General features: G+C 44.2%; 1 protein-coding gene across 2 annotated transcripts; it reads left to right on the top strand.

Moving 5' to 3' along the window:
* hbs1l (HBS1-like translational GTPase) lies at positions 1-20,249 on the top strand. 2 transcript variants are annotated; one of them, XM_030346052.1, is made up of 18 exons: positions 2-178; positions 789-854; positions 1,235-1,366; positions 2,444-2,698; positions 10,771-10,879; positions 11,426-11,676; positions 12,319-12,484; positions 13,237-13,354; positions 15,118-15,264; positions 15,711-15,785; positions 16,030-16,147; positions 16,692-16,760; positions 16,887-16,991; positions 17,238-17,328; positions 17,656-17,764; positions 18,109-18,209; positions 18,728-18,872; positions 19,212-20,249. In XM_030346052.1, exons 1-18 carry the CDS (start codon positions 136-138, stop codon positions 19,221-19,223), a joined length of 2,112 nt encoding a protein of 703 aa, XP_030201912.1. In that variant the 5' UTR covers positions 2-135; the 3' UTR covers positions 19,224-20,249. The 2 variants fall into 2 exon arrangements, with proteins under 2 accessions (XP_030201913.1, XP_030201912.1); XM_030346053.1 differs by lacking the exons at positions 10,771-10,879; positions 11,426-11,676; positions 12,319-12,484; ... (9 more) ...; positions 18,728-18,872; positions 19,212-20,249 and adding an exon at positions 3,094-5,245 and having other exon boundaries at positions 1-178.
* The last annotated feature ends 3,004 nt before the right edge of the window (positions 20,250-23,253 follow it).

Here is a 23,253-nt window from a genome sequence, read left to right as displayed (position 1 = left end):
AGAAGTGAGACGCTTCTGAGTCGGCGCAGTGCTACACACGTTCACATTGCAATGGCAGGCGGAGAGTGAAACACGACACATTGCAATACTCTTTTACCCGAAACACATTAAGGCTCTCAGACGACATTAAGCAAAATGTCTCGGCACAGAAATGTCCGAGGGTACAACTACGACGAAGGTAGACCATTTGGACTGTAACGTTGTATTTCAGTTTAGAAAGTAAACAAGGCCTCAAAGCGCTAAACGCGTTAGCGCCAACAGCTCAGATAACTAGCTGTGGCTGCTAACTTAGCCTGCATCATAATAGGATATTTGTCAAGTGGCGCCTGACCCCTTAAATATATATGTTCTTGTTACAGATAGATACATGTAAACACTTGCGTGTTATAAACCTGCCACGCTGTTGTGTTTGGATGACGATAAACTCTCAGCAAGGTTAACCTTACCTAGACATATTTCAGCCCATATCAGCTTGGCCGATACTCTTATTTATTCCCACATATAATAACATAACGGGGTGACTCTGTGCACCCCTAAATGTATCAGCACGTTTACCGGCTTCTTATACAGCTTCCTTTTAATTCGTTTGACCATTTAACAAGCTAAGCCAGGCAAGCTGTTTTTAGTGTGGGCTCTTTTCTGTTATTGCTGATGAGGCGAAATGACAGCTGTCAGTCACACAATAAAGTAATCTTATTTTTGTAGCTAAAAGCTGGTTAACTCATCTTTATATGGACCGGAGCACCCATTGGGGAGAACACCCTTGACTTATTTATGTTTATCCACAGACTTAGACGATGATGACGTGTATGGACAGTCTGTTGACGATGACTACTGCATTTCACCAGCAACAGGTTGGTGTCCACAAGTGTAGTTTTTATCCCCCATACACATCACTTTCACATCAATTTCACTTTCTCCATGTATCAGCCTTACCACATATATGTTTTATACGGTGAAAATAACACCTGCTGATTCATGAATTGTTTGGGAAATTGTAATATGTATTATTGTAAGGGTATAATAATTCCTTATTTTTACTTGTATTGCCTTCTAGTCCAACAACAATATGTAAAATCAGACTGTGCCTTAAAATGTTTTTTTTGTAAATTATAAAGAATCAGGCCCAAATAAATTATGTATAAAGAAAAACAGGACTCATCTGTTCAAATGCAAGTTTAAATTACTAACATACATCCAGCCAACTTATTTGTGAGGTTTCTCGCCTCCCCAGCGGCACAGTTCATCTACTCCCGGCAGGAGAGGCAAACACCCAATGTGGAGCCTGTGGAGGAGGGGTTTGAAGAGGAAGAGGAGGTCCCCATGTCCCCTACTGTCAGTCCCAGCCTCGACCCTCTTGAACAAGGTGACTTATTTTGCAGTATGGCTGGGCAACCAGGAATCCTTAGTAGGGATGTAAATAACTCAAATTTTTCATGGTTGAATAATCGGTGGTTGGTATGAACGAATAATCGATTCGATGTGTGCCGACATTCACAAAGGCAGCCAAGAATCGTCGGCAAGAAATCACAGTATCTTAAACGCAAAAAAACAACTACCTGCTAAGTAGTTCCAGTCTAATTGTCTCTTCAGCCTTCAAAACGAGAGCTGGTAAATTGTGAAAAATGCATTAAACTGTAATCCGAAAACGCGGTTATATGCTATAGACCCTATAGTATCTGTGGTATAAAGGCTGAAACGCGATATTACACAGATACTATAGGGTCTATAGCATATAACCGCGTTGTCTGATTACAGTTTAATTCATTTTTCACAATTTACCAGCTCTCGTTTTGAAGAATAATCACCGCGTCATTCGTTTCAATGGGAATCGCGACGGTCTATAATTTCAACATAAAGTGTACATATTTATAATTCGAAATTCGTCATTTATTTTCTATGGCAAGTGACCATGGTATAAGCAGGATAATGCCCTTGGACACCTGTCCAACATTAGTTCCATCCGTTAATTCTTGTTGATTTGAATGGGAAAAAATGTTAACGGTCCAAATGTTAAAAATCGACTTTGACGCTCGGAAACAAAAAATTGAATATTCTGACCCATCCCTAATATTAGGCATAGGGCTTGTATATCAGCTGTAGCAGTTTCAAACATAAAAATGTCTCCTTATAATGACAAATAACTTAACTATTTCCAAAATATCATTACTACCAACATAAACATTCCAATGCTCCTATGTATTCAAAATTCATTGCGATGGGATGTCAAGATGTACAAACCCTATAAGGAATTATCATGAACTGCAATGCAATACTAGACTAGCCACCTGTATGTCAAGATATCATGTCGAAACTACAACAGAAAAAGATTATCCAATAGAATGTCATTCTACTATTATATTACTTCATTAGAAAACATCCATGACCAATGGTTGATCCGTTAAAGTTCTACTGCACACTCATGGTAATTATGTTTCTGCAGCCAAGCTTTTCTCCTGTCTGGACCAAATGCGGGCTGTGCTTGGAGACACTGTCCCCGATTCGGTTCTGACCCGGACCGCCCTGCGGTTCGGCTTCGACCCTCAGAAGTCCCTTGACGCGGTGCTGTCAGGAGATAGCACTTCTTCTAAAACCACCAATCACAGAACGGTACCAGAGGCACCAGCCCAGGAGGAGAAGACCCCGGCAACACAAAGAACCAATCCAGAGGGTTTGGCGGCACCAAGACCAGAGAAAGGTACAGCTGGAGCAGGTCGCATATGTGTGTTTGTGTATGCGTAACAGTATGCGTATATATTTATATTGATTTCAGCCGTTGAGGTTTAATGTCCATCTTATCTAAATAAGTATAATTGAAGTTCAGGTCCATAGTTTGATTGTTTTATGTAAATAAGAATGTTTGTAACAGCTTTTAAGGTATCTGCTCAAGTTAAGATCTAATTATAGAACTCTCCTTACAGAAGGGATGGTAATCGATAATATTTTGTAAATCACCTATACTTTTTCATTTTCAAATTTTTAACAAAATGCCTGTTGTCTCCCTCTCCCCCACTTGGTACGCCCCTTCTGCCGGCCCCACTTTGAACCATTCTCTGCTCATTCGTCAACTGCGATTGGCATTCGTAAGGTAAGGAGCTTGCTTTTATTCATCCGAAACATCCACAACCGAGCCCGCCATGAACCCCACCGCACAAACAAAGCCATGCATGCAAGCCGGGACACTTCATTTATGTGACCTCCAAGCCCAGTCTAAATTCGCTCCGGTGGTTCGCAGCGTTGAAAGGCAGACCCTTTCCAAGCAAGGCGATGGGTCAAGTACTTGCGGTGGTGCCAGTCTGGCCCAGCTCATGTCTGAACACGAGCAGAAGGGTCAGCCGTTGGGAATGGGTTACCCGAGGCAGAGTTCGGGCCCATCTTCATTAGGTGCTCTCCTAGGCGGAGCTCCATGCTCGGTGCCCCAGGCTGGTCTCTCATTGGCGTCGCTTCAGATGCCTTCACTGTGTCAAAGCTCGGGCCAACCCGCCCCTCCTCCCCCCTCACACCTTACAGCCTCATTGGGCAGTTTGACCTTAGGTTATTCTGAAGTTTTGAGTGCAAGTGTTGCTCAGAGTGGTCCTCCCCCTGGCTTTGGCAATCTCAGCTCTGTCCTGCAGAGTAGCCGGTCAATGGAAATTGGATCTCAAAGCAGAGTGCAGCATCCTAAAGGAAGCCCCTCATTGGCTGATCTCATCCAGGAACACTCACACCAAAGCCCATCCTTGTACAGCTCCCTTTCCGGTGCTCATAGCACTGTTGCTTCTGCATTGCCACTGGGTATAGTGGAAGCACAACCGATGCTATCACTATCTCAGCTTGCCTCCTTGCACCAAAACAAGGACATTTGCTCAATGTCAAAAGAGGGCAAGCCCAGTCTTACTCTGTGTAACTCAATAAACGCTGGTTCCCTAGGTGTAGGCGGGCTGCCTTCACTGTCGGCCCTAGGTTTGAAACAGGTACCCAATCCAGCCCTGTCTCTGTTTTCATTGGCTGAGACTGATTCAACAGTGAAAACACCTCATCAGCAGTCAGAATCCCAGACACTCTCTCTTTTCCAGTTAGCTGCTCAACACAGAGTCACCAGCTCAGCCAGCTCCAACCCTTCAGAATACTCCCTCCATTCGCTGCTCAAATCAAAGGAAACGTGTGAGGAAGACGTCGGGTTACCTGGAGGACTGAGGGAAACTAGGGCAACCCAACGTAAACCCTACACCATGCAACTCAAACCAAGCAAAAACACTCCTGAGTCAGGTCAGACGATTGACCTGAGCGCTCTCATCGCGCAGTCGCGCGGCATGGGTGCTCGTCACCAGGGCCACTCGCCCTTGCCTTTTTCCAATGCATTAGAGTTGAAGCCGTCGGTTTTCGCGAGACCTTCTGTATTTGCCGTGAGTCTTTCCGTCAGAACTGCCGGCTGGAGGAGGGGAAAGCAAAGGCTGGGGAGAGTAAGCCAGCGTAAAGATAACTACTACCAGGCTCTCCTGTGCAGCTCACACTCAGAGCCGGCCCCGGCCGAAGACCATGAGGACCAACTGTCCCCAATCGAGCCCTTCGGTTTTGACACCCCCTCCCCCGATGACCTTGTCAGAGCCAATCAGAAGAAGGCTTTTACCAGGTAGATTTAGCATAAATGGAGTAAATGAACTGAAGTATATGCTACTTCCGGCCTCGCCCGAACATGTGAATCAAGGCAATCCAATAAGTTTCAAACATACATCTCAAATCCCTTTTGGCAGCTTGGAAATCTTCAGCACTGAGTGACTTACAAATAATAATTCCAAGAATTTCTACCAAATTTTATTGTTTACTTTGTATTACACAGCATTTATGGATTAACTTTTTTTGTTACATGCTTTTTTAACTGAGGTCTATTTTTGTATTCTTAAACAGTTGTTAAATTTGATCGAGAATTTTACATTTTTAAGATTAAGTTCCTTAAACTGCATCGTTTTTTTTAAGTTGTAGTCGAATGAAGCGGCTGTGTGCATCTCCTTCCAAAAGGGGTTGATTTATTCGCAGGTGTGAACCAGCTTTTGGAATATGGATCAGTTAACCAATGTTCTGGTTTTTACTTTTTCTGGTTCATGGGGAGACATTGTGGTGCAAAGAACACCTGTAGAATTTCTCATATGCAGCACATACAAAAAACTCAGTATTAAGCAGATGGGTAATGCAAGTTAGGTTACATTTTACCATTATCATTTTAAACATTTTCTGTATTAATCACTAATAAAAATTTAACCTTGAATGTATGAAACATCATTTTTTTAAGAGCTATGTTGAGGTGGGGAGTGGTTGGATGAAGAGTGCAGGAAGTGCTTGTTTTTTTTTCAATTTCAAAGATGACATCATTTATAGAACCTACAAACTCTGGCTGTGTGGATCGTTGTGTAGGTTGCGAAAGAGCGAGTTTGTAATTTTATAAACATGCACTGGATTCCTCTTTTTGTAGTCTTTGTGTATTTATAATACTAATTACTTACTACTAATACTAATCACCTTTAGAGGGAACTGTTAATTCAGGATTTCCCACAATAGGGTTCCAGACCAGCTACGGTCTCTGAACTGCCGCACATCAACGGTGAAACGTACCCTTAGTGTTATCATGTGAGCTCTATATACATAGAAAGTGGATGCTGAAGCCTGCGCTTGGCTGTTGTCTGATCGTCTTAATTGTTTATTTTCCTCTTATATTGCGTATGCCAAAACCATAGTATCACTTGCCTTAATGTGTGCATGCCAATGGAGCGGCAAGGTGTGTGTGTGTGTGTAGACTTCGCACCTTTTGCAGAAAGGTGATGAGCATGGACCCTGAGTGTGATCATCCTTTTGGTGAGGAATGAGGATAATACTATACTCATAGTCGGGTTGAGGAGACGGCAAGCCTGGAGAGTGACGATCCGTCTGTTCTTTCAGACAGCGTCTCATGATGTTTTGAAATGGATTACAAAACTGTGTGCTCAATGGCGGCATGTTGTCGTGGGATCTTGTCGACATGTTTTACAACAATATATGACCAGTTTTTACTGTTGAAAAGGTAAGGTGTGTGTGTGTGTGTGTGTGTGTGTGTGTGTGTGTGTGTGTGTGTGTGTGTGTGTGTGTGTGTGTGTGTGTGTGTGTGTGTGTGTGTGTGTGTGTGTGTGTGTGTGTCCAGTCACCACCGTGGCCTGCTCTTTGCAGCTGAGTGACTGCGTGGGTTTGTGCAGGAAGTCTGAATTATGGGGAAAAATGTAACGCGGTACACATTGTTTTGTTCAACAGCCAATTACTTTTCACTCTTGTACGGCTGACACCACCTACGTAGGAAAGATATCGTCATGGCTGTCAGCTTGTGAAGATCAAATCATTTTGTTTTCTGCACGGTATCTTCTTTGCAAGGCATCCTTTTTGTGTGTTCTGGGGCAGACATTGGAAAAAACTCACTTTGCTTCTACTCAGAGGCTGGCCAGAGAAGGTTTTGGAGTTGCACAATACTGATTATTTGTTGTGCTCTGGTACCTTCCACTGAAGTCAAAAGCCAGGAGGGAAATGTATCTCTGAAATATTTTTTTAAACTACATACAATGAAAATATAAATATCTTTCAATTTGTTAAAAAAAAAAAGGCTATTGGTTCATTGAGTTCTCCTTCCTACTTCATACTTTAACAATAATACAAACTGTACTTACTACCTTACTATCAACCCTCTATACATTGACCTTTTAAACCAAGAAACACCCCCCCCCCCCCCCCCCCCCCCCCCCCCCCCCCCCCCCCAGGGGATGATGAGGCTCAGTCTAAGCATCGATTTATTCAATACCTGTCCCAAAGTAGGTACTTCAACCTTGAAACCACCCAGAACACCCTTGCAATCTTCTGGTTGCCACTAGCAACCACCAAGTAACCCCGGAATCCAACTAGTTCACCCTAGCAACCACCTAAAACACCATAGGCACAATCTATAACACAAAAGAAACCATCTAGAACAACCTAGCAACCACACAGATCACCCCAGAAACCAACTATAATATCATCCATTCCAGAATATTATACAAACCATCTAGAGCACCCTAGCAACCAGCCAGACCACATAGCAACCACATAGAACATTATCAACCGCCTGGAACATCCTTACAACCATTAAAAACACTCAAGTTCCCTCCTAGTATCCCCTAGCATCCATCCACAACACCCTAGCAACCAACCACTACACCCTAGCCGCCACCTAGAATACCCTATCATCCATTCCAGAATACCATGTAAACCATCTAGAGCACCCTAGCAACCAGCTAGACCACATAGCAACCACCTAGAGCATTATCAACCCCCTTTGACACCCTAGCAACCACAGACGACAACCTAGTAACCCCTCAAAACACCCAAGCAACCACCCATTACACCCCTAGCAACTATCTAGAACACCATAGAAACCCAAGAACATTTTATCAACCCTTCCGGAGCCCTTGCAGCCACCATTAAATTACAGCGTTACTTCAGATCACTTTACTATATACAGTATGTCCAAATTACCAGGTGCTAAAAGCTTTATTTTCCAGCTAGCAGCTCAGTGCTCCCCACAATTACTTCTGATTTTTTTTGCAATTTAGTTACAAACTTAATTACTTTACAAGGGTTAGGGTTAGTCAGCCCAACATCATTCTTAGTGACTACAATGACGCATAGTATGAGATCAACACATTCCGCTTCGTTCACCAGATGTTCAATTAATGAATGGCAATAATTAGCATTCTGATTCCAGCGCTGTTTTACTCAGTCAGTTCAGTTCTGACTCTCGGTTATCCCTCGTTCCACGGCGCTCTCTCGTCTTATTGAACCCATCCCTTATCTTCCCCCTCATCTTTCACAGCACAGCACAGCTTGAAGACATAAGGCAGTCCTGTGTTCTGTTTTTTAAACCCCAGAGCTCTTGTTACCTTAGGCTTGCGTGTTCACCTTGTGTACATATTTGGGGATAGTGCCTCTGTGTGTGTGGGTGCAGGTGGGGCTGGGGAAAGACGAGGGGGGGTGGTGCGGTATTTGCATATCCTGGGTCGAGTCCTTCAGCCATCCTGTGCTCAGTTAAGGCCTGGGGCCAAGGCGTACAGGTGAATCATCCACTCCACCTAGGGTCCCCTGTCTGAAATCCTGGATGGGTAGGCTGTGACCAGTTTAGCTCCCAGTCATTCACACCCACATCCTGGAGTGGGCCGTCTCAGTACCCGGTTCTTCCACTCTGGTTTTTCCCCATCATACGCCCACCCCCACCCCACCCCACTCACTTTCCCTTTGTCCTTACCACTTTCCCGAGCAAACTGCTGCCCCCAAGGCAGCCCCACCAAATGATCAGTCGGTTGTGTTTGTAGAACGATGAAGTGCTGCTATTTGGGACATATGTGGCAGTTTAGAACCAAAAACAGTAAAAAGTGGAAGACCCTGGGGGGCTGGAAGATATGGGCTGTCTGTTTTACCCCAGGTCACAGTATTGTCTTGAAGATCTGACAAAAACATAGTACTGGTGCAAGCTCTTGTTTTTTTTATTAAAGATAGTCTTTTTTTGTTGATTTGGGGTTGTGTTATTATTTTGGGGCAATTATTGTGTTGGCTGTTTTGCCTCAATGATGTAATCCACCAAACGGTCATCATATCTAGATCTCCCACCTGAAAAAGCTAGGTTATAACATGAGAGGCGTGCAATAAAACGCTCCATGAAAACCCCTACCAATGGCTTCAGCTGTCATTTAAATATTGCTACGGTCATAACTCAGATTGAATGATTTATTTGTATTATTTTTAGGGAGGAGGAGGGTTTTTAGAAATAGGGTAACCATCACCACTTTGCACAGAGGTCCAACGAGCCATACCCAACCTGGAAAGATATCTGACCCTGACACAAGAGAGACTAGTTACTTAAAATTCATCAAAACACAATAAAGCACCTGTACCTGGGTGTACAAATACCCTAATAAAGACTAAAGACTAACCCTAGTTCAAATGGTGGAAACACATAATTTTAAGTCACGTAATTGGAAAGAACAGCCTTCACTAGAAATACAAAACATCTGTGACCAAAATTTAAAGTGAAACTCTGGGTGCACTTGAATGACTGGCGTGGTATTATTTCTAGTAGACGGTCAAGATTGAGCGCATACCATGACATCTTATTTGGATTTCCCCTACATTTCCCCCAGGTTTTATATATTTTTTCTGAGGTGCAGCTTAGTGGAAATGCCTGCTCAGTGCTCACATGGTGCAGATGTCTTACCCCGGGGTTAAAGCTATCTGGGGTGTCGTGATCTGTGTGATTCATTCTGTGTATCATTATGTGTGGATCAGATGTGGGAGTCATTCTAAGAAAATTTGGTTAGAGAAAGTCAATTAATTTCTCTCTCTCTCTCTCTCTCTCTCTCTCTCTCTCTCTCTCTCTCTCTCTCTCTCTCTCTCTCTCTCTCTCTCTCTCTCATATATATATATATATATAAATATTTATTTATGAACATTAGTCTTGCTTTAATAATTTATTATAAAGAAATGGTCTTGGAATTTGAAGAAATCTCAGAAATAATGTGTATTTAAATAACCTCAGTTAAACTATTTATAATGGAGCTTTTAAATCATAAACATATCGAGGGATATATATCGATATCCTCATTGTTAACGGGACAGTGATAAATCAACAATGATAAATGTTTCTTTATTACCCAGCCTCTATTTATCCAAGGGGATACTTATGTATTTTTTCTTTTTTTTATATTATATAGTGTGTGGTACCAATTACAGTCAATAAACGTTGATGCAGCGGTTTCTAGCTCACACACGTTTCAAACAATCCTTCTGTGAAACGCTGTGTCACACACTGCTCTACATACAAGGAGATGGGAGGGCAACTGCCACTTCTGAAATTAACCCTTTCAGAGCCAGGATGTAACCCAGCACACACACACATACATACATACACCCAGCTTGCACAGGGTTTGGTCGTACAGCCCAATCGAAATGAATCAGTCGTGGGCTGTTTATGACTGGAACTGTCAACCAGTTCGGGACAGCGATGACGCCGCAGGAGCGGGAAACCAGACAGAGAGAACAGGTTTCTCAGATAAGGTCGAGGGTTAAGATGAGTAGGGAGCATCAATTGTTAGTCATTTTCCCAAGTCTCACGAGACCCTCCTTATATCACATTTGTGTTAGGCAGGGAGTTTCGGTCGGGCCTTTGCTGGGAAGTAATCGATTTTTCAAATGTGGCCACGGCCTTGCGTTGCTCAGAGGAGTCCAGTCAAAAAAAAAAAGTACAGTCTATTTGGCATTAAAAGTTTTGATTGCTTCGCTTTCCTTGGGCGCAGTCGTTGTTTTTGCCGGACTGCGGTGCTCCTTGTTGGCCATCAACTCAAACTCCACTCCATCCCTGAGTACTTATTGGCCCTAACAGTTTTAGATTTTAAACCGGATTGATTCCAGACCCATCCACAGAGAGGAACAGAATGTGAACGCAGAAGATCTGGATGGTCTCACGAGGCTACATTATCCATGAGTGTATGGGAAAATCTTTGCTATTTCATTATCTAACAACATAGCTGTAACTGCCGCCATTAGAGAAAATGTGTGTTTGCATATGCCTCGGCATGATCAGTGACTCAAAGAACATCACTTGAGTTTTTGTTAATAAATATTATTCTATCAAGGGTTGCCTTGTTCTCGGCAGTCCAGAGACCATTGTAGACATGGTCTGTTGCTGCGGCGTGGGATTGATGTGTTGTTTGTGAGAGTGCATCTGTGTTTTTCTGTCCCCCGATTCAGCCAAAGGCAGGGGTTCGACTCAGAACCAGCTGGAGACAGAGGTGGTACCGAAGGTGGCCCGCATGACGGTGTCCGGGAAGAAGCAGACGATGGGGTTCGATGTCCCGAGGTGACCCGTGCTTTAACTCGTGACACATTCTTCCAAATTCATTTCATTCCTTTCACCTGTAAAAGTTGGATGCAATGTTGAGATAAGCGTGTGTCCCTTAATACGACCCCATTCAAATTCACTAGTCTGGAATACACTCCCACCGATATACTTGCATATATATGCAGAGGGGTTCACCCTGCGTTGTGTGTTTTTAGTGAAGACACTACGACGACTCTGTAGATGATGGCGTAGTTATTATTACCATTCTGCATCTTCTGATTCAAAGTCAAGAAACGGAGAGCGCAACCGAGTGTGTACGCAAAGTTCCATTAGTTTTGCCACTCTGCCCCTTCAAAATAAGAGACCTCTGCATATCTAGTAATGTAACTCAAAACAAGAGTCTCTCCGTGCAATCTAGCGCAACAACATTATACTGCTACATATATATGTCCAGCATATGATCAAGGCACCCAGTCATCTCAGAGTACGGCGAGGCGGACAAGCATCTGGGGTATAAATCGTCTCCGCTAAACGGAGAGCACGGTGGTGCGCTTCTCCACGCAGCGCCGAGGAGAACGGCGTCAGCGGCGCCTCCATGCGGCGGGGGGCCAGTCCGGCACCGGGCACGCCAGGTGGACCCGAGACCCCATCCAGGCGGCCCGAGACCCCCTCTAAAGGCGGAGGAGTGGGAGGAGACGACTCCATCATATCCACTCCGGGACGTACCCCCGGGAAGGCCAGGCCGCAGATCAACATCAAGGTGGAGCTGGAGAAGAGGCAGGGCGGCAAGCCTCTGTTGAACCTGGTGGTCATCGGTGGGCGGGAACGCACACGCACGCAAACACATTCAAACACAAACACACACACGCAAACACATTCACTAACACCAGCATAAAGAAAAACGGTGCAGTAGGTTACGATTATTAGTGCTCGAGAACATGCGATCAGGGCCGATCAGATTGGCTCAGGGAATCCATCTTGCCTATCAATCACAGGGCGCTCCTCTGTACAGTCCTCGTATCAAATCCGCCCCGTAATAGTAAAGTGGTTATGGGGCGTAAAAAAACCATCAACATAGTGAGAACATTGAGCCATTGTGTTGATTGATATGAGATCTCTTGAATCCATCTGTTTATAATTTAGGGCCGGCCACTTAAGAATAGGGGGGAACATGTTGATAGAAACTGAATCTCAGTTTCATGATGATGGCATTCACAGCTGCACTGAGAAAGCGAATCTTTGGTCCAATGCAGATGCAACACCTTCCCTTTACTCTCTTTGATCCAGTTTCCCCCCTCTCAGAACTGAAAGACGCGTAGGCAGACGCATAAACGCACAAGAACTAACTATCACTCCAATCTCAATCCATTTCATCCCACTTCTGTTATTAAACTTGACCCGTCCTCACTGTCCACCCCTTGGTTCCCCCCCCCCCCCCCCCCCCCCCCCCCCCGCAGGTCACGTTGACGCGGGGAAGAGCACCCTAATGGGACACCTGCTGTTCCTGCTGGGCCACGTCAACCAGCGCACCATGCACAAGTACGAGCAGGAGTCCAAGAAGGCCGGCAAGGCCTCCTTCGCCTACGCCTGGGTGTTGGATGAGACTGGAGAGGAGAGGGACAGGTACACAGACACGGACAGACACAGGCTGAAAGAAGCACACAGACGGACGCACACAAGCTAAAAGACACACTCACGCACACAGACACACTCACGCACACAGACACACTCACGCACGCAGACACACTCACACACACAGACACACTCACGCACACAGACACACTCAGGCACACAGACAAACTCAGGCACACAGACAGACTCACGCACGCAGACAGACTCAGGCACGCAGACAGACTCAGACACGCAGACAGACTCACGCACGCAGACAGACTCAGGCACGCAGACAGACTCAGGCACGCAGACAGACTCACGCACGCAGACAGACTCACGCACGCAGACAGACTCAGGCACGCAGACAGACTCAGGCATGCAGACAGACTCACGCAGACAGACTCAGGCACACAGACACACACACAATAAACATATTTTAAACTCTTGCATGCATCGGAATGGTTTGTGTGTATACTACAATCTGTATTTCTCAAACATGCCTTCCTATGTGAACACACTCCTGGAACTGGGTTTTCATTGTTTTGATTTTGCATTCCAATTTTAATTTTATTTATTTTTTAATTTCCGTGTTTATGAGAGAGCAGCCAATGTCAGTATGGTTTTAAAATAGACCTGGAAGACATTTTCTGAGGCTGTTTCTCTGTCAGAATTGTGGCAGCAATACATAACAATCCAGTGTACTTGACTAGCGACGAGTAGCCGTGGTGTGAACCATTCTACGTCCTTCATTTGTGTTGCTGCAGAGGTGTGACGATGGACGTCGGTATGACTAAGTTTGAGACGGACTCGAAGGTCGTGACCCTGATGGACGCGCCGGGCCACAAAGACTTCATCCCGAACATGATCACTGGGGCTGCTCAGGTACGCCCCTCCAACCACACTGCTATTCAGTCTACACCCATACCTGCTGGCCTGACATGAGCCCTTTTAAATCAAAACTACTTAAAACAAATAAATGCAATATTCTTGAAGACGGATCACCAAAAAATAAAATAAATTGGAATATAGTATATGACCGAATTAGCAGCCTGTTAATATTAGTAGGTAACTTGTTCGACCTGTTCGACTAGTGGGGGTTTACCCTTAAGTGAATATTGATCGTGTCACAAACTGTTTGTATAGAATACAGGGCATATTCGTGAAGAGCGAAATCGCCGGCAGCAAAAATATAGTCTGTGACTGATTTGGTCATACAACTTGATCAAATAATTCAAAGACACGTTTCACACAAATCCTTTTTGTTGGCATTGGCAGACGAATTGCAAACTGCAATTGGTCTGGAATCTCTCCGTTCATTTTTGATTTCCAAAGGCGTCCCCACCCGAAATGTGTCCGGATGCAATTGGATACGCCTACAAGCAATCATGGCAACGAAACCGGTGTCGCAGCGCTGAGCGACGGAGGGAATTAAGTCTTTATTCTCAACAAATGCTTCAAGTGCATTCGCCTGTTCTTCTTTTAGTGAACATGCACCGTCCAGTTAGTTTAGTGCTGTCCCGATAGCGGCATCAACCGACCGTTCTACATCAGCGGCAGCCATCTCTGTTGTCAAAATGCCTCTACAGCGGGCCTGCAGAGTCATCGCATTCGTCCCGCCTCATGTTAGATAAACGGTTGTGATTGGTCGGTCTATTTCATACCGGGCTTAAGCCAGACCTATCTGCAGAGCAAATGAATCATGAGCTGGAACGATTTGTCTAGTTCCTAGGCTAGTTTCCTCCTGTCCTCCCTCAAGATTTCTAATTTGGCCAGCTCAGCTCTTCAAGCACACCCCATAGTCCAGGGTGCAGGCCACCATAAAAGGTTTTTTTTGCTGCATGTGTGTTTTCTATATGCATCGTCAGACCCTGCCTCTTTGACTGCAGGCGTCATTTCGCTTTTCTTTGAATGACTTGTCCTCCCACAAATGGTGTTGCACCGATCACATTTCTTTTTGGACGTTGTTGCTTTCTATGATGTGCTTTCTGTGATGTGAAGCGATACATGCTGTCATAAGCACACACAGGACACAGGCACACACACGACAGAGAACCAGGGTGTGTCGCCCTCATCCACCCCCGCCCCCGCCAACCATCCAACCTCACCCCGTTCTGGGGCTTTTTCGGAGGGGGAACCTGTGAACACAGACTCCCTTGCAGACTGTAACCTTTCCTTCGAAACCTGGGACGTGTCTACTCGAGTGACTACCTGCCATGTTTGTTCAGCAACCTGTATGCGGGATGCTTTTAATATGGACCTCATGCACCTTAAACTATGTCATCTGAGTGGAAATTATGCAGTAACAATGTTTTTCATTAATTAATTGGTATGTTGAAAGTAGGGCTAAAAGTTCCTCCATTCCACCATATTTATTTAGTTGATTATCTATTAATCCGTTTGTGTGTGTGTGTGTGTACGTGTGTGTGTGTGTGTGTCTATTCGTGCGCTTGTGTGCGCACGTGTGTTTGTGTGCGAACGCCTGTATGTGTGTATGGGCACTTGCTTGTGTGTGTGTTGGTATGTAACCCTGCTTTTGTGTGCGTGCACTTGTGTGTGTGTGTGTGTGTGTGTGTGTGTGTGTGTGTGTGTGTGTGTGTGTGTGTGTGTGTGTGTGTGTGTGTGCCCTTGCCCCCCCCCCCCTCCAGGCGGACGTGGCCGTGCTAGTGGTGGACGCCAGCCGGGGCGAGTTCGAGGCGGGCTTCGAGGCGGGCGGTCAGACCCGGGAGCACGGCCTGCTGGTGAGATCTCTGGGCGTCACCCAGCTGGCCGTGGCCGTCAACAAGATGGACCAGGTCAGTCGCAGTAGTCTAGCACACTGTGTGTGTGTGTGTGTGCATGCATTTGTGTGCCTTTGACGGTGCATGTCTCGTTTGGAGGCATGGTAAGCATTCTGTCTCCGGTCTGAATGCAGCCCGCTTCGATCTTCCCTGTGTCAAAAAATCCTGACCCCCGATCTGGGATACCCCCCCCCCGGCTCGGGGGGGACCTGCCGAGGGCCTGATGGGATCTTGTTTGCTCGGTGACCGTTGATGCCTGGAGACCCAGACTCACTTGCAAATGCGTGTAACGAGGCTGCGCAGCCCCCCGCGCTGTCTCGAGTTGCATGCGCTTCACACACACTTTTATCTCTGCTTAGTTTAGTACCCGAGCTCAGTTCACCCCCCACGTGATGGGTTACTTTACCGTTTGGTTTTTCTCCCTTTTCTTTCTTTTTTTATGATCAATGCATGTTCAATAGGTGAGCTGGCAGCAGGATCGGTTCCAGGAAATCATCGCCAAACTTGGTCACTTCCTGAAGCAGGCGGGCTTCAAGGTGAGTTGGCAGTTGGGGGCCCCTTACCCTACGAGGATGTTGCGCAACCCTCCTTGCCATGGAACCCCTTGCATCTCGCCGCCAGACTGTAAATCAATTGGCCTTATCAGGCTCCGAAAGAGAAAGCACCACCAACCCCCCCTCCCTCCCTCCCTCGTACTACTACTACTACTACTACTGTCAGCCTTTGATCCTGGTATGGGTGTGGTCAGAGTTATCTGTTAACTCCTCTCTTCTGTTCCAGGAGTCTGATGTCTTCTTCGTCCCGACCAGTGGCCTGTCAGGAGAGAACCTGACCACCAGGAGTGCTGTGTCAGAGCTCACCTGCTGGTACTCTGGGCCCAGCCTGCTAGAACAGATAGGTACTGACCATTATAGTAATGCTGTCATATTGCTGTGCTGGACTCTCTGTATAGAAGTCTACGCCGTTTGGTAATCGGTTGAAATGTGAAGCATTGATTATGCCGTGTCGATCACAATGTTATGTGTCCTCGGGAATGGCCCTCAACATCCATTCTGGTTGATTTACCTTCAGCCACTCAGATAAACATCAACCCAGCCTCTTTGACCGGTCTATTTGGCATGTTTGCTCAATATTTGACACACGGCCATGGTTTTATTTTAATTTAACAACATCGTTGAACCGCACCTTTCCCAAACAAAACTGGAAAGCAGACATAGTCCGGACCCAATATAATTTAACCCTTTTATATGAACGTCCCAGACGCAACAATGACAGAGCTTCTGTTCGCATCCAAGTTGCTGATGTGGCTGGATTCCTCTCACTAGGACGGACCCTTTGTGATCATGCATTTGCAGGGAAAATGATTCACCATCGCCAGGGTCTGACTTCCTCTTTCTCTCCTCTGTTCTCCCGCCCATTTTCTTTGTTTGGGTTCACCCTAGATGCCTTCAAACCGCCCCAGAGGTCTACGGACAAGCCGTTCAGACTGTGCGTGTCCGATGTCTACAAAGGTGAACCAAATGAAATGCAGCAACTTGCTATGTATTGTTCATATATATATATATATATATATATATATATATATGTATTTAAGTGTGTATTATTCATAACTGTTTGGTGTGCCTGGCTGTTCCCAGATCAGGGGTCAGGATTTTGCGTCACAGGGAAGATCGAAGCGGGCTACATTCAGACAGGGGACAGAATGCTTGCCATGCCTCCCAACGAGACATGCACTGTCAAAGGTACACAAACGCACACACACATACACAAACACAGACACACACACACACACACACAAAGACACATACACACACACACACACACGCACACACACACTCAAACATTAAAATATGCTGGGGGACATGACCTCAGTCCAAAGTAAAGCCTATGAAGTTTTTGATTGTTATCGGGAGTCTTGTTGCATTTGCTTATACAACACTGCCACCCTGTGGCAATTTGTGTGACCTTCATGTGTCTGTCCCACGCAGGCATCACGCTCCACGATGAGCCCCTGGACTGGGCTGCAGCAGGAGACCACGTCAACCTCACTGTCACGGGCATGGACATCATTAAGATCAAGTTAGTCCAGCACTCATAATCATGTTTTCACGTTAGTAATACCAGTGGAGAAACGAAAAATGGAAGTCATTAGTATTTGGCAGTTGCTAAAAAGCTACTTAATGAGAACAATGAAAGCAAAAAATATATTTTGGACGAACTGCAAATGTGCTGGACAAATATGCTTTAAGAATATTCTCCTTTTAATGTAATTTTACTTTTTATTGTTACTTACTAGTTCTCAACAAAGTAAGGTATGTCCTAAATGGAAGTGCTTTAACCAATAGAAACCAAAGTGCATACATGTACCCATTATGATTGACTGTCTGTTGTGTACCCGTCTCCCAGTGTGGGCTATGTGTTCTGTGATCCGAAGGAGCCAATCAGAGCCTGCACACGCTTCAGAGCACGAATCCTGCTCTTTAACATAGAGGTGCCCATCACAAAGGGCTTCCCTGTGAGTCACATGCACACACGCACGGACGCACATGCAACGCACAACGTTACCGTGTTGGATTTCCACTCTTTGAAAAACTCAGTTTTTGGAATCATTTTAAATTATCTTAGTGTGTATTACTACATTGTAACACTGTTTTAACATATTCTGCATATTTGGAAGAAAAATGCGATGATACTGATGACCAAGATAATTTGTTTTAATTGACTACTGTAATAGAGATTCAACATTTTCATATCTTAACATCTCTAACATACACGGAATTGTGTGTGCCTTAGTGTTTTTTTGTCTTGTTTGCTGAGGTCTAGGTGTGTTTATATGTGTGTTTACTTGACCCTTGCCAGGTGCTGCTGCATTACCAGACAGTCAGTGAGCCAGCCACCATCAAGAAGCTTGTTAGTGTTCTACACAAGAGTAACGGGGAAGTGCTCAAAAAGAAACCAAAGTAAGACTTGGAAAGGAAACACCGACAGACCATTTAGGTTGTCAGGCTTTAAGGTGTAGAAGAGAATAGTTTAAGAGTTTGTCTGTGTAGGTGGAAATAGATTACAATTTCACTGTTCAACTTATTTTATATCTCGCCGCCAAGACAAAAATTATGGAAAACCTTTCATGACCCAAAAAATCGGTTATTGTTACTAATTATCACTAATGTAAACACAACTATCAGCCCTTGCTCAGTTGCAGCTGCAATTGCCATGCTGATTACATTTGTTGAAAACATTTGCTGATAATACCCTTCCAATGACGCAGATGGCTCCGGCCTTACACTCTTAGCAGGACAATTGTAAAAATAAAATGTAGATAATAAATAAATAAATTCATCTTCAATAAAAGGATATCATTGCTAAACCGACGGAAAGTTGGATAGATGTGATGCAATGTTAAGTGTATGGGGGGAGGGAAGGGCCTTCATCGTCAGCAAAAGCCTCAGTGTTTATTTCCTCACTCCCCCACGTCGAGGTGCCTGGTGAAGGGCATGAACGCCATCGTGGAGGTCCAGACGCAGAGGCCCGTGGCGCTGGAGCTCTACAAGGACTACAAGGAGCTAGGCCGCTTCATGCTACGCTACGTGGGCTCCACCATCGCAGCCGGGGTGGTCACCGAGGTAGAGGCCTGGAGGAGTTAGCGCATACAAAGGGCTCCCGTTCAATAGGAAACTTGGGTTTAGATGCTGTCTGCCGTCCATACTCTCCAGCCTCTTCCTCGCTGGCTTCCTTAAAAGTATATCTTATCTATGCACACACACCCAAAATGGCAGACCTCAGTACCACTGTAGGAATGCAGATTATTGGAGATGTTTATTCATGTCACAAACGCATTGGAAGGCAGTCGGATTCATGTAAAATAAATGGTCATTTTCAATGAGAAAGTCTTTATTAATATAAAATAAAGGTCATTGTAGAACTTGGTCATTGATTTTATTCATTTTCCATTCCCCACGCAGATCAAAGAATGAGGGACACTAATGGACCAGGAGCAGCCAGGGGAGGCCGGATGTGGACGCACCGCGGCGACCTTAAAGACGAGTTAAAGTGCAATTTCCTTTAAGAGGCTCTCTGCCCGGGAGCCTCCGAGCCTCACAGCCGTCCCCTCACCAGCCAGCTGGACAGCATCTTCACACAGACACACACACACACAGCCACCTGATGAAGACCGCTGCAACCATGCATGCTGCGATAACGCAAAAATATCTCTGATGCGGCACAGTGAATGCTATACCTCCACTAAAACATCCTCCACCCTTCCCAAACTCCTGTTTCCTTTGCTCCTCAAACAAGCCTACCGTCCTGTGTCTCCCAGATTTCATTTCTAAACCAAGACACAATGCGGCTTGACTCTACCCCGCTGGATGTCAAGAGAAACGATAAGGAAGCACCTTAACATTCAGATGCTTCTCCCAATTGTTCGATCCTACAGCCCGAGTCCCAAGGCCACCTGACTGTGCCAAGGTTTTTTTTTATCTTTTATTAAAATTATTAGATTTTTGTTTGATCAAAAACAAATTGGTGACTCCTGCCCGAATGTTTTTGGGTGGACGTCTGGACGGTTGCCGCTCAACTGAATGTTTTCAACCATGCGTTGTATTTCGATAGTTAACCCGTAGTCCCGATGACTAGGGCCGCTGCGCTATGAGCCACCATAAAATTGGCGGCGAAGACATTTATATTTTCCTCCTCAATGACCATATATGACTGCATCTATTATGGATAGACTGATAATCAATCGGCCCATTTATTTTTTGTAGCGCAAAAGGAAGCGGTGCCCTTAATGATTAAATAATAATAATTATTTTTATTATTATTTGCGCTTAACAAATGAGCCCATGTGAATGATCAGGGTGTGGCGTCATCGAAGCGTTTCCAAGAGGACGAGGTGTGTGTTGATTTCTCAACCGAGGAGACCGTGGAGGCAGAACAGGCAGTTTGATACAACAGACTGGTGGTGGTGATGATGGTGTGAATAAAGGTTACATGACCTAAGATTTGTTGGTTTTATCTTTTTGTTGATTTCACATGATATACAATGTGTGCAATGCAATGTGGGGAAAGGAAGTTGGTGGGGCTGACCAACACTGTTATGCTAAGAGCAGATCATGTCACTACAGTATATGTCCTTGTTTGAATAAAGAAATAATACTTTAGCCATCTCTTAACTAATATATAAGTATAACCATCTCTAACAGATTACCTACGCATCGCGTAATGAGCCAATTACCATAGCATTTTTCTCGTTAGCGTAGGTAGATCATACCAGAAATGCATTGCGACTGTAATGACGAGATATTGAGGTCTTCTCTCAGCCTACTTCCTTATGTGCAGGCGGGCGCTATATATTTGGCAATTTGGATTGGGCGAATTCTGTCAATCACTGCATTGACCAATTAAAATGCGTCTTTCACTTTCTATTTTGCCTTGGACAAAAGGGTGAGTTGGCCATGCCATTGTAAAATCAAATAATTTGATAGTTCATTTATATCTTATCCTTAACCAATGCTTTAAAGTTCGTCCTATGTACCATCAGGTTTAGGATTTAAGAATGGCGGGTTTATTAGAAAAAATAAAAGACCTCTACCCAGACCAGGCAAGAGCAATTGAAAGTAAGTTAAGTTTCCTTGCCTTGAATGAGTTTTCAGGCCGGATTCCTATTTTGTATTGTTTGTCATGTTTGTTTTATTGGTTTACTTTTAAGCATAGGCTGATGTAAATCGCAGGAATCAGCCAGACACCTTAAGTAAAGAATAATCGATATATAACATGGCTTTAGCTTATTTGTCAATAGCCTACATTAATCCTGCTTGTTTGGACAGAAGAAGATTTCCGCAGTGACGACGACATCCGGACATTGACCAAGGAGGATCTACATGAACTGCTTGGCCCTAAGAACCTCAAGCAGAGAAAGGCCGTTTATGAACTGATACACCAGCAGGTAAGCTTATCTGCTCCTGGAGCTAGTTTGACGTTTAGGCCTGTGTGTGAAACACCACATTGTGCTCTTGGTCTCCTAAGTGTTCCAAGTGTATTTTTTCAGAGGTTATAACAATTCATATCATGATGAACAGTTGAACTGTGTATTACAAATGTACAAGATATATATATATATATATATTTTTTTTTATATCATATAAAATCGATGTCTTATATTGTCTCATTCTTTTTTATGTGAGAACAAAGTGTGCAATAATTCCTAAGTATAGTTACAAATGACACATTTAACTTTAAACTAATGAATTTGTTTTTTGTGTAACTTTTTCCCTTCTAGAAGCCAATTGGGGATCTTTTAAAAGACTTAAAAGCTTTTATCCCTGCAGAATCTTTGGAAGGTGTGTATTATCCCCTAAAATATGTCCATTGGGTGTTCATGTTCTTTGTAATGTCCACTGTTATTCCTATTGTTGCTACTGAGCATTTCTCTGTCTATAGCTGCCCTGACAGAGAATGGGGTCTTGAGTGGCTACCTGCAGATCATGAAGGACTTGACGTCCCAAGTAGGAAAGGTCCAATCATTTTTGCAGGCACATGTGAGCCTGCTGGAGGAACACAGTTATGATTATAAGGCGGTGAAAGGTATCGTCATCCTATCTATTGTGCAATATAAAATAGCATAACAGAAAAATCATTATAAACCATCTCCTTTTCCTGGCATATGTGTTTCTTGAGAGCCAGAACACAATTTATCTATTATTTCGCTCAAACAAAAGCAAGGAATCTTCAAAATCATGTGCATAAATATGCGCTTTGTTGACTCAACAGTGCCACGCACAGGAAGTAATGCGCAACAAGTTAGCAATCTACCTCCAACACCAACAGGTATGTGTGGAATTATTGCTTAGAAATCATATTTTTGTCCCATGACCATCCAGTTAAAATTGCGTAGACATTCGTCAGCTATATTAGTGTGAAAAAATCTGTTTTGAATTCACTGCAGCTGTCTCTGTATGAGCCTATTTAGATGTCCTGTAACATATTGGTGCTCATCTAACCCTTTGTTAAACTTATCTGCTAGGTAAAAGTTCATCACCTGGATTCTGGAATTTTTTTGGTAAATATAGCTCAACTAATGTTATGCTCATTCGCAGTCACTCAAATATCCTTGATTTTCTTTTTTTTCTTTCAGCTAAAGGTGCGATTTGAGAGTTGTAAAGAGTGGAAGAGAGACAGATTTTGAAACTAAACACTTTCAAACGCAACAATGTCTGCCTATAATGAAAATTATTTCACGATTACCTACTAAACCATCGCAACCAACCCATAACTTTCTTTCCAATGCTCCTACGCTTCCAAAATGGAGGCGGTTATTGTGAGGTTACTTTGCAATTTACATATTTTGTGTTTTCTTTGTTCATTTGTTTGCTGTATTTATTTGCTCCCAAGGTTACGGGCATGCTAAGGAAGTCCCCATTTCAAGCTCTCCAGAGAGCGGTCAAAAAGATGGCTTTGACCTTAGATCAGATACTGACCCAGATCCTTATCCCAGCAACGTGGACCCAGATGAGCCACTAGGAGCCCACAAAGCACAGCCTGTAGCAGAGGTTTCATCCTCTGTTGCAACACAGCAGATAAGTATGACTGAAAGTAAGTACTCAACAGAATATTGCGTACACATAGACAAATATAAGCAATCACAAGGACCAACATCAATGTAAAGTTTTGGCGACCTGGAGATTTTGTTGCACCACAGCATAAAATCTATGAAGAACGGACCATACAAAAAAACAACAAATTACACCGTAATTAAGTTAATTATTTTTCTATAAATAGTTTTAATTTCCTGCTTATTTTTCAGAACTCCATACTGTAACATTCCAGTCTATTGTAAGCGGCAAAACATTAAACTGCGAAAATACCATATTGGAACAATTGAGGAACAGGGGAAAAGTGATTCTTACAGAGACAGAAGACAGCCCCCAGCTCATTATTGTGTTCTGTCCAATCACGTCACGGATTGACTCAGACTTGGAGAGTGTCATGAATAAACATCCAGGTAAT

This window comes from Gadus morhua, chromosome 21, assembly GCF_902167405.1.
Source record: "Gadus morhua chromosome 21, gadMor3.0, whole genome shotgun sequence".
Lineage (NCBI taxonomy): Eukaryota > Metazoa > Chordata > Actinopteri > Gadiformes > Gadidae > Gadus > Gadus morhua.
This window is presented reverse-complemented; position numbering and strand designations above follow the sequence as displayed.

What these genes read in the sequence shown, in the direction of transcription:
- hbs1l (XM_030346052.1), top strand. Translation starts at nt 136, where the DNA reads ATGTCTCGGCACAGAAATGTCCGAGGGTACAACTACGACGAAG. An exon ending in ATGGGGTTCGATGTCCCGAG is followed by an intron (nt 10,880 to 11,425) that starts GTGACCCGTGCT and finishes TTCTCCACGCAG; the next exon opens with CGCCGAGGAGAACGGCGTCA. An exon ending in CCATCACAAAGGGCTTCCCT is followed by an intron (nt 17,765 to 18,108) that starts GTGAGTCACATG and finishes GACCCTTGCCAG; the next exon opens with GTGCTGCTGCATTACCAGAC.